Here is an 18,184-nt window from a genome sequence, read left to right as displayed (position 1 = left end):
TTTTGCTTCATTGTTTCAGCTTTCATTTCAGTCAGATGCGTGGGTGGGAGAGGGACTCTTAAACAAACAGCAGCATCAATCAGTCACCCAGGATTGTTTCTGCTTGGCTCCAGAGAGAAATAAACTCCTCTCTTCACCACATGTGGAAATCTGAAAGAGCTGCTATCACATTACTATAGTGCATAAATTTTTAGAGTTATAGACGAATATATGCGGTATGTTTACTTCTAGTATAGCCCCTAAAGAAAGCATTCAGTAATCATAAAGGCTGAACCATGTTGGGATCATGACAAAACAAGATAATCATTAAACTCTTTTAAAGAATAAAATACAGCCATCAATAGGCACATGAAGATGTGTTTCTTTATTTGTTTAAAGAATTACTGTCCCATGGTGCATCAGTGAAATTGCACTTTTACACTGTAGCTTTATGATTCTTATTTTAAAAAAGAAGAGGAGAACAGTTGTTCTTCAAACCATAGGGGCATCTCAGTAAACCACACCTCAGGCTCTTGTTTTTTGTTAACAAAAACCCCTTTGGAAGGGCCCTTGTACAGAGTCAGTAAATTGCTACAAGGGGACCCACAACCAAAGAATGAAACAAGTATAGTCGGCCTTTGTATTCATGGATTTTTTATCCACAGATTCAACCGGGGCTGTCTGCATATAACATTTGAAAACATATTGTAGTAGATTGGTTAAAATTCAGAATTTTACTAATGCTCAGGAACTGAAGATTATAGTGCTGACATGCACTAAGAGCAAAGGCTGAAATTCTAGGTCATGTCAAATGTTCTGTTTTGGAATGTAACCAATTTGGAAATGGCTCCTAACTTAAGATTCAAACCCAAATAAAAGGAAGTACTGCATAAGCAGTTTGAGGACAGTGAAACAAAACATATAGATAATGGTTTGATGGATGGGTTGTTAGGTGTAATATTTGAACATCCAATGAATATACAGGGGTGTAAATGTTTAATTCAGTGTAACCAATGAAAATGTGATTTGTAGTTTTCTTTGTTCAAAATACTATAAAATTTGGATATATTTCCTTCTGGGGACAACAGCTGCAGCTAAAAATAAAAATGTTTCCTTTCCAATTGAGCTCCTGGTATCCCTGCTGATTTCTGGTTAAAATTCTGGTTTTAAAATAATCTATAATCTATAACAATATAATAGATATACATAAATTCCAAAAAGCAAATCTTGATTTTGCCATTTTGTATAAGGGCACCATTTTACTATTCCATTGTATTTAATGGGATTTGGATTTTGGATGGATTTTGGTATCCATAAGGGGGTCCTGGAACCAAACTCCAGCCAATTGCAATGGCTCACTATAGATGCAAAGAGGACAACAACCAGCAAGAGCCAGCAAAAGCTAAGGTATCACAAGAACTCACAGTTATTTATACCAACCTGGTAGACCACTAATTCAGCTTCTGATCTAGAATAGTTTGGGGGTATATCACATTCTTTCAGCCCCAGGAGGCAGCAAAGGTAACAGCCCCAAACAAATCTTGCCAAGAAAACTCTGTGGTAGGTTTGTTCCCACCCTGCGGAACTCCCTTCCACTGGAGACTAGGCTTTTTTTTTTGTTTAAACAGGCCTTTTTTAATAGAATTTTTATTAGTCTTTAAAATACAAACTACAAAATGCATTTATATGAATTTGTACAGTTGTTCTCTTTCGTATAGGCAAATCATAAACAGGCTTTTTAATATCTGGCAGGCTTGGTTTTATTGGGCGATGAGAGGGTTGGTCTTGGAGTGTTAATTTTAACTTTGTATTTTTTAAATGTTATATTTGTAATTTTTATATTTTAAAATTTTAATTGTACAGTTTTAATTGTTGTGTTTAAGTATGTTAGCCGCCTTGGGTCCCACTCTGGGAGAAAGGCGGAATAAAAATAAAATAGATAGATAGATAGATAGATAGATAGATAGATAGATAGATAGATAGGGTTGCAAAGTCAGAGGCCCAAAGCAAATAGGCCAAAAAGTGCAGCTTCTGCCACTTTGGAGGAATGGCGTGCAGATGACGCATGCCCTCAGATTAGCTGGAAGCTGCTCCAAGACTGCCTAAGGCAGCCTGAAACTACCAGCAAAAGGAGTGGTAAAAAACTGCTCCTGCTGGCAGCTCATTTGGGACCACAAAGGCAGCCCGCTTTCAGAATGGGCGCTCCGGTCACTGCAGTTCCTGGCCAGTTGGGGGCTGATTGGGCTGGAGCAGCCAGATGCTGCTCCAAGCTGCCAGTCTGCTTCGCCCCAGAAATGACTTGGAGTCACACAACAACATATTCATTGTCTAGGCTGAATTTATGTAGATCCTCTGTCATCATTATTTTTGTTTTCTTTATGTTCAACAGCAAGCTTGCCTTTACACTTTCTTCCTTGACCTTCCTTAGTAATTGTTCCAAGTCTGTGATGTTTTCCACTAGTAGTATGGTGAATCTGAAGCTGCATGTGCAAGTACACACACACACACACACACACACACACACGCACACAAACAATTGAAGATGGGACATAGGTTCCTATGGATCTACAGCCTCTTTAAAGCTGTTCCTGTCACATTTGTGGAATACCACCAATGGGACACCACTTGAAGAACTTGCTGCTGCACCAGGGTGACTGTTGATGGCAGGTGTTCTGTCTTGCTAGCAGTCCTTTCTCTCTGCTGGGGTGGATGGCACTCCTGCAGCAGCATGACCCTTTTAGTCACTTTGTGGAGCAGAGAATTAATTTGGCACATGAATAGCAAAAGGTATGTCCCCATATTAGCACCAGGGGCTGTCTGCATGCAACATTTGAAAAGCATCTGCACATCTGAAAATATGCAGTGTGCATATCCATCAGGAATCTCACTCCATTGTGATTCTCTGTTTCATGTTTATTTTGTTTTCAGAGGCACAGTTTTTGTAGATTAGATTACAGAACTGCATGAACTAAAGTAGAGATGCTGATCCTGTCTATTCTGAATCTGTAGCATGCAGAATCTACCTTCCCAAACCAGTGTAATAAGGATGTTGTGGACTATAGATCCCATTATCACTAGCTAGTTATCCTAAATTGTTTGATGTGTCCAGAGAACACTGGGCTGAGAACAACCAGTACAGAGTAACTGAGCTTCTGGGGTGTCAGAATCAAAACCACAGTCAAAACCATTACAACAATCACAATAATCAGTAAACATTATGTGTAATGGTGGCATTATACTGTAGAATTTATGCTGTAAGTGCAGGTTTAATCATAATGTTTACTGATGATTATTATTATTTTAATGGCTTTGATTATTGTAATGGTTTGACTAGGTTTATTGTCTAATTTGCCTTTAATGTGCTTTTAATGCTAGAGCCTTTGAGTGCTGTTTTATAGTGCATGGCAGGATGAAAATATAGTAAAATAAGAGGAAGTGAATTTCTACAGCATAGTGTCATGTCTGAGTTGGCTGAGAAGAAACTAAATGAGGTTTTAGCTAGAAAAACTTTATAGCCTTGTAACCCTATGCTTCTCACAAAGGTCAAGCTACATGTTACATGTGTAGGTCTACTTGTAAGAGGCTTTAAATGTATATGTAAAAATTACATACCTTAAGGCAACATTTTTGCAAATATCAGAATTTTTATTGGAGAATTACAACTGACTATAGTTCCATATTGGATAAAAATGTGTATTATGAAACATGAGTTTGTCCCTATCTAATTCAATGTGTGAAATGGTTCTGTTTTGTCACAGTTACACTTATTGTAAACAGATTTTAAATGTTCTGCAAAAGATATGCTGAAGATGCAAGGCAATAGAGGAGGACCACAGTATTGCTCTTGACTGTACAGGTTGACTGGTTGGTTGAATGAATGAATAAAATGGTACTGAATATTTTCCAAGGTGGTCTTGGCACATACTGTATGCATAACTTTAAGAAATCATTAAAGAACAAGTTATTTTTCTGAGATTGTTCTTTTTTAATGTCTTATTTTTTAAAAAGCTTGGAAAAGTTTTTAAAAAAAAGTTTCTGGAATTTCGCAAATACCATGGAGACTCCCACAATGGCTGGGAGATTCTGGGAGCTGAAGTCTACAAAAGTAACTTTTCTTGATATTAGTCAGGATAACACATTGTCAGATGGAACTACAATGATAGAAGTCCAGCACTGTAGTTATACTTGATGTCTTCCCCTAAAATCTACTGTTTTACCTTGGCAGTGTCTCAGCCAAGGGGTTCCCAACATGTTGCAGAATTTGGCACTGAGAAATGATGTCTGCAGTACTCTCCCAGTCATGGGCTGCATCAAGAAGCGACAACTGGAAAGATGCCTTGGGCCTTTGCTGCAACTGCTTCTTTCAGTGTATCGTGAAACCAGAAGAGTGCTGCAGATCTCATTTCCCATTAGCCCAATCTACAGGGCCCCATTTGGTTGAGGGGTTGCCAGGCTATAATGGTAGTTTTTGGTGGATGGTATCATCAGGTGTAACTACAAAGCTGGCGTTCCTTTATTGTAGTTATGTCTGAAAATGAAAGATCCCAGCCAGTGGGGAAACAGTTCTCCACCAGTTATGAGGTCATACATTCAGTTTACAATAACCAGACTATCATAGCCAGCATCTTTAATATATAAAGAACTTGGTAAGTGTCATTAATTTCAATGAGGAAAGTGCATTTAGAACGGATCACATAATTCCATTTCGTTATGCCTTTTGTAGACTGTTGAATATTTCTAAAAAAAGGAGCCACTTCAATGGAAACAACTTTTTTTTAAAAAAAATACAGAAGTGGTACTTTATTCTGGTGAGATTACTTTTGAACTTAACCCCTCCTACACTTTCTTGCACATGCTATATTCACTATATTAAAATACTGTGAGGCATAGAGTAAAGGCTAATCATAGAGGCTTGTAGAATAACGATGGTGCATTTTTCATCACCTTACATGTTCAGAAGATGCTCCAAGTTCACTTTGTAGAACTATGGTTCCTACAGTAATGAACAGTATGAGTAGTATGATCACTTTGTAGAACTATGGTTCATCACATTCACACAAAACCTTTACAAAGTCAGGTTACAGAAAACACGGTCCCTGCCATTATCTGACTGCAGCAACATGACTGTATCCACTTTAGAGCAGCAACAGACTTATGTTATCTGAGTGGAAATTGTGCACTTCATCAAATGTTGTAGGATTGCAATTTCCAGTATTCACCATCATTGGCTATGACGGCGGGCGGGATTTGCAGTTTAGCAACATCTGGAGGTCTACAGGATTCACACCCCCACCTTAGATACAAAAATGCTAGACTATAACATCCAAGGCCTGAATCCTATTGTTAGTTTCAACTAAAGTAGAACAATTATATCAATTGGATTTATGTAACTGTCTGGTCACAGTCCGATACAATACAGCCAACCTTCTCTTCTAATGTGATCCAGAAAAACAAATCTTCTGTCTTCATTCTACCACCTGCTGCCCCAAAACAAGTATTTGTTCAGTAAAAAGTTCACTAATCCAAAAGTTGATGTTAACTAATGTGCTAACATATTTTGCAGGAACATAAATAAAAAAAACACAGATCCCATATTTTTTCAACTGAAACTGTTTTGTTAGACTGAGATTTATTTCAGCTGGAAACAGCTTCTGAAAAGGAAATGGTGGAAACAGTGATTCTTGAATAATGCAGAACCAAACAAAGCAGGATAATCAGATAAGTTTAAAAAAACAGTTTGCTTGTTGTAGGACTGAGATGAGCTAAAGCATCTTTCCCCAGTTCATCATTTTCCAGGTATCTTGGGGCCCGTTACAGACGGGCCCTTCCGGCACTCCGTCACGTGCTAGGGGTTGGCCGAGGACCTAGCGTCCACACCAGCCTTACCCCTAGCATGTGATGAGGGCGTAAAGATGGCAGCGCCCTATACACACGGGCGCCGCCATCTTTATGTGCTGGACACTTAGCGTCCGCACGCCGCACCTTGGATGTGATGCCGTGAGTGCGCAAGTAGCGCCTCGCGGCATCCCATCCGGGGTGCAAGAAGAAGCACCATTTTAGCGCTTCTTTGCTGCATCCAGGAACCGCACGGTTTAGCTGCTGCGGTTCCCAGACGCAGCAACCGGTGGCGGCGGCAGAGCGCCGCTTTTCAGCGGTCTGTAACCCGCCATGGATTACTATTTCCACCATCTTCCATCAGTATAGCTATGCCTGCTACGGATGATGAGGTTTGCAGTTCAACACATCCCTAAGGTCAACATGTTGGGGAAACGTGAGTTATATGGTACTGTATCTCCATATCTTCAGCTTATCTGTAGTACTGCAGTAGAGATACTGCTTTCTATGGGTATGACAGTCCTCTCTAGATTTTCAAGTGAAAAGCAATAAATCACATCTTATAGGATGGCTAGAAGAACAGAATAGAGAATCTGTCTAGTCTTTTTGCTTAGTTTTAAAAAGTGTCTTTTTAAAATTCACAGAAAATCATAAACATAATTATATACATTATGTACAAAATCTACAGATTTGTAAATGAGCAATGCAGATTCTGTATTACATCAGAAAATAGCATTTTAAAAACACAAATCAGCTTATATTAGGGACAGTCAAAGACTTGCTTTCACATCATCTGTACACCATGTACATTTCTGTTAAAAGGGGACAGATAAACTTAAACATAGGATTCCTTTGCACCCTGGATGTTATCAAATGCTGGCTGACTGCACCGTCGCATCAGATATTCTTGTTTGCTTTTTTGATAAGAACCAGACATGGTCCTGAGACGATAGACCTGTGGAGTAAGGGGTAAATTTGCCCGAGGATGTATTCCAATAACAACATCAACACCTGGCAGATTGTCTTTAGGATTATTGCTCACAGAAAGCCTGTCACTTAAAAAGTCCTTATATACTTTGCTTGTAACCTCTCTGTCAAGCCTTGAACATTGAGGCTCAGAGTCTGGAGACATTATCATGGTTTTCATATCTTGAACTCGTAAGCTACTGTATGAAGGAAGCCTAGCAGCTGCACAGTGTTTGGTTGCTTCTTCATAGGATGGGGGCTTTCCAGGATTTCTTTGATCCACAAGTTGAAACACCTCCTCTGCTGACATGAAACGATGCCTCAGTTCACACCCCAGAGGCACCACTGGCTTGCATTTATCAACATAGGTTGCTTGGACTATTCGGCAAGAAAGATGCCTCTCTTTCTTGGACTCCTTCTTGAAACTGTCCCTTTGAAAGCCACTCAGACTACAACTTTGTGTTTTAGTCACCATTTTCTTGCGAGTTGCTGCTGAAAATGACAATGAATGTTTCTTCAGCTCTCTGGTGTATGTGTCACTTTCTTCTGAAATCTTAGTAGAAAATGACTGTGGCCTTATCAAGACATTATCCTTCCACAGTGAAGGTGATGCTAGTGGTGAGCTGGTGAAGACAGAACTGTCTGAGATTGAGGTGATGCTGTCTAGTGAACTACTGGAGGATGTTCTGGGTAAGGAACCACTTGACAATTCTGACTGCAATCTAGCTTTCATTGTTAGGTTTGGTGGCTTTTTGGTTCTATAAAGACCTGAAAGAGAAGGTTCTTCCATCATGTGCATTCTCAGACTTCGACACTTCAATCCCAGTTCCTCTTGTTGAATGACGTTCTCCTCACTTTTAGTTAGCTTCTGGTTCCTCACAGAAGAGCTTTCCTGAGACCCCTTCGAAGAGAACATGTCTGGTTCCGAGAACCTTCTGTCCAGTTTGCTTACAGATAGTTTAAAACGGGTCAGTGAAGAGACAGAGCAAGTCTGGTCTAGTGGTTGTTGTAGGTGTAGCTTCATACTCCTGGGCCTGCTTGCTGTCAAATTGGCTTTTAGTAGATTGTTAGGCTGGAGATCATTGGAGCTGCATTCTCCCTCAAGGTCTGTGCTGTCATAGGCAGAATCATGTTGCTGGCTTAAGGACAGCATTTCTGGAGAAAGAAAATGTGCTGTTTGGGTATGGGACAGATGGATGCATGCTTTACAGTTCAACTGACTTCATTATTATATTGGAATAACAAAGAATGAGAGTTATGACCTCTACATTCAAACTTCTTTTGGCATATCTGCAGTATGTCTACAAATCCTCTACAAATGGTGGCGCAGTGGCCAAATGCCTGTACTGCAGCCACTCATTCACAAATCACAAGGTTTCAAGTTCAATACCAGTGAAAGGGCTCAAGCTCGAGTCAGGCTTGCATCCTTCCGAGGAGGTCGCTAAAATGAGTATCCAGATTGTTCGGGACAATTAGCTTACACTTTGTAAACCACTTAGGAAGTGCTTAAGTGCACTGATAAGCGGTATAGAAATGTACTTGCTATTGCAATTGCTATATATCTACTATGCAATCCTATTATTATTTAATTCCCAAAGGGGCAAATATAAATTCCTTCACAATGTACAGCTTTTAGAACAAGATTTTTTGATTTTCCAAAAACTGGGGAATGCATGACTTTTACTTTTGCTAATGCTGACATAGTTTACCTCCCCCTGAAATACCACAGAATTCTAGAGATCCTGCACCATGAAATCCCACTTTCTAATCTATAAAGGAGTCCACTATCATGAAGTCCTTAGTTTTATTGTCTATGTGCAACCATCTTTTAAAAACTTTTTAAAAATTAAAATCAGTTCATCCTGTTCAGAGAAGTGTTCCCAGGCATTGCATGACTATTATTTGTTACTTGACATTTTTAATTTGTTAAAAAGAGAGAGAAACAACAAATGATATATACAAATGTTTGGAAAAACAGTAACAAGGACGTATCTCATTCATAAAACATATATGTCTATATTCACAATATCGAGACTCAATGGTCGCAGACACTCAACAATATACACATGAATAACACTGTGTTCATTGTGAAAGTCAACCAGGTCCATGAAATAAATGTATGCTGTTTTGGCAGTGAAATTTTTCTACTGCTGTATCAACAGAATCCAATAAAAGGTCTAGGAAAAAATCATTGAAGATACTTGCAGCACAGTAGCATGTGGATGTAACATATAATTTGGACTGGTAGCAAAAGTCCTTTTAAAGTCCTTTTGATGGCTACCTCTGGAGTTCTCTGTGGCCGTTTCGACACTCAAGTAGTCTTCATCAGAATTATAGAGTTTTTCTATGCTGGATTAATACGGTCAAATATATATTCCATGCTTCCATGCCATTACGCAGTATAGCTTGAACTGATAAGAAGATTGAGCAATCTTCTTATCAAAACAATAGTGGATGGATGGTGGATGAAGACTACTTGAGTGTTGAAATGGCCACAGAGAACTCCGGAGTAGAAAAATTTCACTGCCAAAACAGCATACATTTATTTCATGGACCTGGTTGACTTTCACAATGAACACAGTGTTATTCATGTGTATACTGTTGAGTGTTTGTGACCACTGAGTCTCAATACTGTGAATATAGACATATATGTTTTATGAATGAGATACGTCCTTGTTTCTGTTTTTCCAAACATTTGAATATATCATTTGTTGTTTCCCTCTCTTTTTGACTATTGTAGAGTAAGCTTGCTGCTCGTTGTTTGTGTATTTTTAATTTGTTGCCTGCTTTACTTTATTGTACCCTTTCCTGTATTGTGATGTATTATTTATATGTATTATGCTATTATTTCTTAGATTGTACACGATGGGCGGATTTACTTTATCTACTTTATTGTTTGTATGTACAGTGCTGGTAGATCTACAGCGCTATATAAATAAAGTATATAATAATAATAATAATAATAATAATAATAATAATAATATAATATAAAATAAAAGCAAATTTCATTTTCCAATATATGATTGCTGTTACATTTTCACATGTTTCCATACATGCATCCATGTTTTGATGGTGTTCTTTGCTTATCCAGGGTTTTTATATATTCTTGGATATCAAAAGATATCCAATACAAAGCTGCAGCTAGGGTTTCCCAGACCTTAATACTCTTTCTCCTCCCATGTCACCCCAAGACAGCAAGTACAGTAGTGTGTTAATCTCAGTCTCCCATGTGAACTTCTAAGAAATAGCACTTTTAACATTTGAAAACAATTGTGGTTTGTCTGTTATCTCTAGTTACTTCCTTTGCAGTTCAAGCATGTCTGAATAAATCAGCAATAATGTAAGACTGAATCCAGCCTTTTAGTGCAGAACTTCTAAAGAAGCCATAGTACATTCTGAGAAACATGACCAGTGAGACAATGATCTAAATTAACTCTTAGAGAGCCCTGAAGACAAAATAGTAGCTGAATATGTACCTGATTCATCCAGGGAATCATCAGCTGCATTACTGAATAGCGAACAGATTTCTTCCCCAAATATATCAGAACAATTGTCAATGAGGAATTCCACTAATGCCTTCACCTGTGCAAATCAATCAAGAGTATTTGTTATTCAGGCATTTGTCTCAGGTCATTCTGCAATTAACAGTGTTATTTATACAGATTATTTATACATGGCCCGTTCTCTGGTTAAACAAAAGAACAGATGCATCAACAGCACTGACTACACTTTCAGCCACAACCCTGTATGGGACAACGTGCTGCATGTGGAACTATATTACAGCTGGCCAACAACTGGAAGAACCACAGAGTCATTGCAGCCCTCATCTGGCCATTCTATGCCAGGTAAGAGCAATTTGGGGGGGGGGGAGTAGCCAGACACAAAATGATTACATAGCATAATATAACATCACAAAATGATTACATCCTCCACGGAGGTCCACTGTGTCCTGCCAGAGGTTTCAGTAGATACGGTAATCATCATTTTGTGTCTGGCCTGGGTATGTCTGCCAGCCACAAAATGCTAACCACAGGTTCTTTACATAAAATGCAGTTCTTTGGTTAGGCCTGGTACCTATGCTAGATTTGTGGCTGTGGCTGTGAATCCATTCCCTGGCCAACAAGATACAGGACCTGTACCTAAGAATATTTGCTACCAAATAGTTCATTGGTACAGGTCCCATATAGGATAGGATAATCATCACCTTTACAACCTGCCTCTCACCACTTAGAACCTTATCACATGAGAAAAGAAAGTCAAAATGCAGCAGGAGAGTAGCAGATTTCTCCATGCCTCTCCATCATAGCACTTCCATTCTCTTTCGAAGGGAAAGAGATGCTGTTTGTCGAACTGATTTTTCCAGTGTGAAAAAAGGCATGTTTTGATGACTCTTTCCTTTGGGAAGAGAATGGAAGTGCTACAATGGCATGCAGAGAGGCATGGAGAAAGCCGCTACTCTTCAACTACATTTCAGCCTCCTTTTCTCATGCCTTCTCTTAGAAGAGAAGCATAGGTTGGAAACATTACTTGTTTCACCTGTAACTTCCAGAATTTCCCAGTCAGTCTGGCCACTGGCTAAGGGGTACTGTGGGAATCTAGAAAAGTAAGTTTTCTAAGCACTTAGAGGTTATCTGCCAGGGATCACAGGACAGTTATAGCTGGTGACAAAGCAACAGAGGCAAAAGTGGGATGGATCAACCCCTCTCCTTCTGCTATTCCTTTGCTCTCTCTCTTTCTCTCCCTACAACTCCCTACAACTGGGGTGATGAGGGAAGAAACAATTATGCCAGAAGTCTGAATTCATCCATTGAAGAGGACTTTTGAAATCAGAACTTTGTGCAAATGTATGCTGTAGGTAAGACTCTTTCCCACCATAGCCACAAAAAGTATTCTTACAAAGATGCCTTATGACAGATGAGAATATTTGTCCATCTAGCCTAGCATGTCTACTCTAACTGGAAGCATTCTTCAGGGCATGAGGCAAAGGCCTCTTTCCTGTGAGGTGATACTTCATCAATTAATTGGAAATACCAGGGATTGTACCTAGACCATCTGTGTGCCCAGTGCTTTCACTGAACTATCACTCCTCCCTAGTCCATCTCCTTCGTTAACTGAAGTTAACCTGATTCAGAAACTAGTGTTCACAAGAAATTTTAGATTTTTTTTTTAAAAAAAACCCATTGGCAAAAGTCACTGAGGCTAATATTCTCAGGAATGCAGCACCTTTATTGACTATTGTACTGGTTCCATTTTCAGGTGTTAACTCTTGGGCTAAAGGTCCCAGTGTGAGCCAATTTCATCATAAGTCAGTCTGAAGACTGATTCATCACAGTGTGTTGTAGTAATGGCCTTTGTTCCTTTTGAAGACAAACAGCTATGGGTGAAAGAAAAAGTGACAGCAGAAGGAAGTAAAACCAAGCTCACCTTATCTGTCAGCTCTTTCTGGACTTCAAGAGGAAGACCTTGGTCATAATTTGGAGTCAACATGGTTGGCCCAAAACAGATGGCAAGATTGCTAGAATCCATTTTGTTGACTTCTGACCTTTTGCTAATGTGGTGGAGCACACAAAGCAAATGCTTGAGCAAAATAAGGTTTGGTCTTGGTAGCTTGTCTGCAACCCTACAAAAACGAACAACAACAAAAATGATCCTCAGAAAGTTCTGCTTTTTTTAAAGCCAAGTTTCACATCCATTTGCAACACATGATACTTCCTCTAAAATGTGGAAATGTGTATTTAGAGTGGCTAAATAAAATTCCCATTCAGAAATCCCCAGGCATCAGCTGTGTTTGAAACTGACAGCCCAAAAGCTCCTGACCAACTGTCAAGCAAGATGATACTTTCTCTTGGTCCCACCATAATCACAATTACTTTTGGTAAGGATACAGGAACAGACCTTCTTCTCCTTCCTCTGGGAGGTGACACTGGCCACTTTTCTGTTCACCATTAGCTGGCAGGCAAAGATCTTTTTATTTAGACAAATACAGTACTTGGCTAAATCTATTGCTGTGGAAATGCCTTTTAATGAAGGGCACTATACTTTTACCTACATTTTTCCATTTTAAGTGCTTCTGTTTTGAATAGGATAGTTTAATTAAGGCTTAAAAAAGAATTCTTTTTTTGAACTCATAACATTGGATTTGAATTATATTTCTGAAAGCAGAAGTCTAGGGCGCATGGAGGCAGGCAAGAACTGTAGGAGAACTTGCCCCCTTTCAGATGTCTTTGGCTGTGGTCTTCAAGCATACAACTACACCGATTACACATGTTTCTGCTGTCCTAGATGATAGCTCATCCCCCATCACCTGTCAGACAGCAGCAAAATTGGGGGAGAATCTGCCCTAAATAAGCTAAATTTTATTCACATTGTTTTCAATGAGCATTCAGTTTTGATGGCATGATATTGTGGTGTCATGTTAGCCATTTTATGTTTCTCTATGGCCTCACCTGCACTGCAGAAATAATCCAGTTTGACACCACTTTAATTGCCATGGCTCAGTGCTATAGAATTCTGGGAATTGTAGTTTTATGAGATATTTAGCCTTCCTTGTCAGAGAGCTGTGGTGCCACAAAAACTAGAATTCTTAGAATTCCATAGCACTGAGTCATGGCAGTGGTGTTAAACTGGATTATTTCTGCAGTATGGGTGCAGTCTATGTGGTGATATCACATGAGCGAGAGAAAGCCTTTTCTATTCAAATGAGGGAAAGAGGAAGCAAGCCCAGTGCCTAATCAACCAATACCACTTTTGTTGCCACACTAGTAGTTGCATTGGTAATAGAAATGGATCTCTGAAGATGCCAACCACAGATGCTGGCAAAACGTCAGGAATAAACTCTTCTAGAACATGGCCACATAGCCTGAAAAACCCACAAAAAACTATGGATGCTGGCCAATGAAAGCCTTCGACTTCACATTGGAAATGGATGCATTTCCTCTTCCAATAATATCCTCCTCCTTTTGAACAGTTTATTAACAACAGTAAAAACAATGAAAGCCTGTGGAATGAGGAGACATATAGAATTGAAATATTTACAATAATTCTGTGTTGGAACTCTGCATTCATAGTAGCCTTACAATCTGATCCCACACAGATTTGTTTGTTTGGTGGCTATACTGACTGCAGGATTTTGGCAGTTATTGTCTAAAGTAACCTTTCCAAGTTTCTGGTTTAACACACTTGGGATTACCTGTTACTTCAGGTGAACCACAAGATCCATTTAAATCAATGGCATGTGTAAATGAACATGCTAAGATTTGAGACTGGATGTGTTTCTTAAAAGAAATGCTTTCAAACTTATTTCATCCCAGAATAAAGGGAAGATATGGCAAGCTGTGATCCTGAACACACTGCTCAACTCCCTTCTAAGAAGTAACCCTCATGGCTTTCAATGAGGGACACTTCTAGGTAAGTGGATAGAGGACTGCAATCTTAAAAGCAATTTCAGTGGAATCAATGAAACATTTTAAAAAGGAAAATAAATACACCTTTTGGATCTACTTCTATTTGTGTTGTATGTCACGGAACAAGAAAATATTTTCTGCAGTGGATCAACTTACTCTTTCATTGCTTCAGTTTTTTCATGATCACTCATCTTCTCCAATGCTGTCATCCAATCATCATAAAGCTCAGACAGCAGAAGTTTATGGGGAATGTTCCGGAGGAAATCCTGCAAGAAAATAAACCTTGCTTCAACATTCAGGTAAAATGTTTTGCTACCATGTAAGCAAAGTTATCTCTTCCCAGTATAAATAAACAAGGCAGATTTAAGACATTCAGTTCAGTTGAAGAGCAAGCTAGAACCCATCCCCACTTCATGCACAAAAGCCAAATGGACTGGGTGTTGCCTTTTCTTCAGCACAGTCAATGGGAGAGTGTCTTGAATCACCCCTGAAAGCAGCAAGCTAGCTTAGAGGGTCCAGGGTGAGATGCTCAACATGCAGCTCTCTCCACCAAAACCTTGCGGCTGACTCCCAGCACCTCTTACTACAGGTGACCCTCTCAGTCAGCTGGTAGAACTGGCTCCACTAGGGAATCATCATAAAGTGGTCAGAAACCAAGTGAAGACACAAATACACACACACCTTAAAAACCACTGCTAACAAATGCACAGAGGCCTTTTCAAAGGCAACTTTCCCTCCAGAATTTAACTCTTCTTTCAGCTCTTTGCGTAACTTCTCATTGGCAGCTTTCCGGAATATTCCTTCAGTGTGAGGTCCTTGCAGGAACAATATTGTAAGAATATCCTACACGAGTAAGAGAGGGAAAGAAAGGATATTTGCTACATTTCATTTTTGTAAGAAACAGAGATCTGAACACACTGACTGTCATACACTTTACTTTTTAGATGTATATCTCACATATTCAACACAGTGCTCAATGTGACTTGCAGCACTGCATTAAAATGCAGCAAAACAAATCAACGATAAGCAACTGTAGCGATGATGATGAAGTGGGGAAGAAAAACAGTAAATACAATAAGAAGGAAGCTGATTTATGTCACCTGAGCAAAATTAACAGCTAGACAGGTCAAATACCTGTCTAAAAACTTCACAGGTGGAACTCCATCAGAGAGGAACTTGTTTGACTTATCTTTGTATTTGCAAAATGGAGAAACTAGCTATGTGGTGTTTGTCATTGCTTATTTCCCCCCCCCCAAAAAAAAGCATTCTTTTCCTGAGGCCCTGTATCCTTTCCCCTCTCCCAATTTGTGTCTCCAGATTTCACTAGAAACACCTTTGCCCTCTTCTAGATATCAGAACAATTGAAGCCCTATTGGGAAGTTAAGTTTTCCATTGATATGCAGTGTTAATTGTTTTGTTGGGAAATATATAGTCCAAATAATTTATCTCTTCTGAAATAAAGCTTAGCTTTGTGATGATTTTGCATAGCAGAAGCAGCAGGGACCATTTGTACAAAGTGAAAACAGCTCTCTACTGTTTGCTTACCTGTATTGGTTTGGGTAGCATATTTTCCTCATTACAAACTATTGACAATGGCTGATCAAACAGGGAAGGCTTCAAGTCAGGTTCAAGCTGACCCAGAGTCTCTGATCCAGTGGTGATGCGTCTCAGCATGAAGGGCCAAGATATTACTTTCTTTCTTTTCTTATTACTTTCTGTTGAAACAAAAGAGAGTAGGGATATGTCTTTAATCAATGAGCAAAGCTATCATGAGACACATAGCTACTGACTGAATTATATACAGTAGGAATGAGGAACTCTAGAACGAGCCATTTGGCCCGTACAGACATGCCAAAATAAAGCTGCTTCAGGTCACTTTGGAGGTATGCTGTTTAAATGATGCATGTGTCCTAAGAAGCCAGAAGCTGTGCCAAAGCTGTGGTCCAGTGCTTAGGACTGGAGCGTGGCTTTGGTGTGGCTTCTGGTCTCATAAAACGCATGCATCATTTTAACAGCATACCTCCAAAGTGACCTGAAGCAGCTTTATTTTGGCCTGTCTATACAGGCCCATTGTTTTTCTTCCATCTGCCCCCATGGGCTGCATCTACCTGAAAATTGGCTTCCACGTGGCCAGAAGTGATTTGGCTTCTATTTTCAGCTGTTTGCAGCCAATTTGTGCTGGTTTGGAGGGGCCTCAGTGGGACTGAGGTATTTCCTTTTCCATTTTATCCCACTGATGGCTTTTTGCCAATTGGGGGAATTTTTTGCAAGCCCTTGGAGGAATTCAGTACTGCAAAAAATCTGCTTAGGGGCTACACACAACCCATGGGCTGCAATTGCCTTACCCAATCTAGAGGAATATTAAACCCCCATAGAAATAATGGGACAAACAGCCAGGCTACCTGGGGAATTTTTAGAGCTAGACTCGAAAAGGTAAATTTTCCAATCTCTGATGCACTGAACTGCAGCCTTTCCCCCCACCAAACTGAGAATAAGCTGCATTGAAAACAGTGAGACTAGTGAATAGTCAAGTGTAAGCTTAAACTGAGTGGCTTCTCTAGTATGCTCTGTAATCCCCCCCCCTTTATTTATTTATTTATTTATTTATTTATTTATTTATTTATTTATTATTTTTGCTGGATAATCACTTTTTAACAGTGTAGGCTGCTGACCATAGAGGAAATAACAGATCAACTGAACATATCTAAAGCAGTTTGCAAAACATTACTGCTTCATGTGAAAATTTTTGTGCATGAGAAAGAAAAATGTTTTTCCTCTGAAACATAGCTGAAATTAATGGTGAATCAGCATCCCAGAAGTGAGAGGGGGGATTCCTTAAGATGGATCCATGACCATTAAAAAGCCACAAAACCAAAGTAATTGGGAAGTGCAGATATACAGCTTGCTTCCCCTTTGCTTTGCCCTAGAATGGTCTGCCTGTCAGACTTACTGACTAACCAAGAAGTAAAAATTTTTTATGAAAGATTGCCACAAGGGGGAAATCAAGAATGCTGTTTTTAAATGTAAATAAAATCTTAAGGGGCTGCATGCCAGCCTGCTGCTACCCAAGGGCACAGAAGGAGACCAGTATCAGTTCCAGCAGGGCTGGATTGACCAGCCCCAATGTCTACTGCCAGTAGATTAGAAGTTACCTAATGGACTGCAACTCCCAGAATCCTCCTTCCAGCCAACCAGTGCAGTAGGCTTTGGGATGGTTGGCGATTCTGGAATCTGTAGTCCAAAAGAATACCTTTTCTGAGTTTTAACAGCTGTTCGCTTAACAAAGCAGAGTACATGCATCAGTGCTGGATCTGGCATGCTTTTGATCAATCTTGCACAATGAAGCCCAGGAACCCAGTATTGACTTTGCAGAATTCCTTGATCTCATATTTATTAAAGGACATAGTTTTCTTATGAAATCATACCAGACAGATGACACAGCTCTTCTTCAGTGTCACATGGCATAAACAAGTGGCATTTCTTGATGTCAACCTGGAATAAACAACAATCAGCTGTCAAGAAGCCATTTAAAATTAATTCAGACAGCTTCTCCATGCAACACACATCTATAATAAGCTTGTAATGTGCATATTTCTTTTAAAAAGTGCAAATAAAAGGGATAGGATAGAATGTTTCTTTCAAGAGAGCACAAGTTCTCTTTAGCTGTGGGCTTGTAACTTCTGCAGAGCTGGTGATAAAGTATTATCAAATAGTGATAACAGTGTGTTTGGAAGTTGCATGCAATCCTGCTTTTGAAGAAATTACTTTTACTGATTTCTACTGAAAATACCTAATCCAAAAAACCCACATACCCACCCACCCATCCATCCATCCATGTATATGTTAGATCAAGACAAGTATGATTAAAATAAACCTACTGAAATCATTGGTTCAGTTCAGTCACAGCTATTCCAGTGAATCTGCTCTAAGCATGAGTAGAATCATAGGTGTTTATCAGATGAGCTCTTAAAGAGGTACTATTCCAGTGTGACTCCTCTAGC

The 18,184-nt window shown here is 39.4% G+C and overlaps 1 protein-coding gene across 1 annotated transcript in view; it reads right to left on the bottom strand.

Annotated features, from left to right (window-relative positions):
* Positions 1–6,069: 6,069 nt before the first annotated feature.
* The window catches only part of LOC121935278 (T cell activation RhoGTPase activating protein), a 28,741-nt gene continuing 16,626 nt past the window's right edge, over positions 6,070–18,184 (bottom strand). The window contains exons 4-10 of the mRNA XM_042476678.1: positions 17,609–17,675; positions 15,729–15,898; positions 14,865–15,026; positions 14,340–14,449; positions 12,205–12,400; positions 10,257–10,362; positions 6,070–7,935 (exon numbers count right to left, since the gene is read on the bottom strand). Coding sequence (XP_042332612.1) covers positions 6,650–7,935; positions 10,257–10,362; positions 12,205–12,400; positions 14,340–14,449; positions 14,865–15,026; positions 15,729–15,898; positions 17,609–17,675 — 2,097 coding nt within the window. The 3' untranslated portion in view covers positions 6,070–6,649. The remainder of the gene's footprint in view (positions 7,936–10,256; positions 10,363–12,204; positions 12,401–14,339; positions 14,450–14,864; positions 15,027–15,728; positions 15,899–17,608; positions 17,676–18,184) is intronic.

Source organism: Sceloporus undulatus, chromosome 1, assembly GCF_019175285.1.
Source record: "Sceloporus undulatus isolate JIND9_A2432 ecotype Alabama chromosome 1, SceUnd_v1.1, whole genome shotgun sequence".
Classification (NCBI taxonomy): domain Eukaryota; kingdom Metazoa; phylum Chordata; class Lepidosauria; order Squamata; family Phrynosomatidae; genus Sceloporus; species Sceloporus undulatus.
The sequence above is the reverse complement of the archived record's forward strand: the minus strand, read 5'-3'. Positions and strand labels throughout refer to the sequence as shown.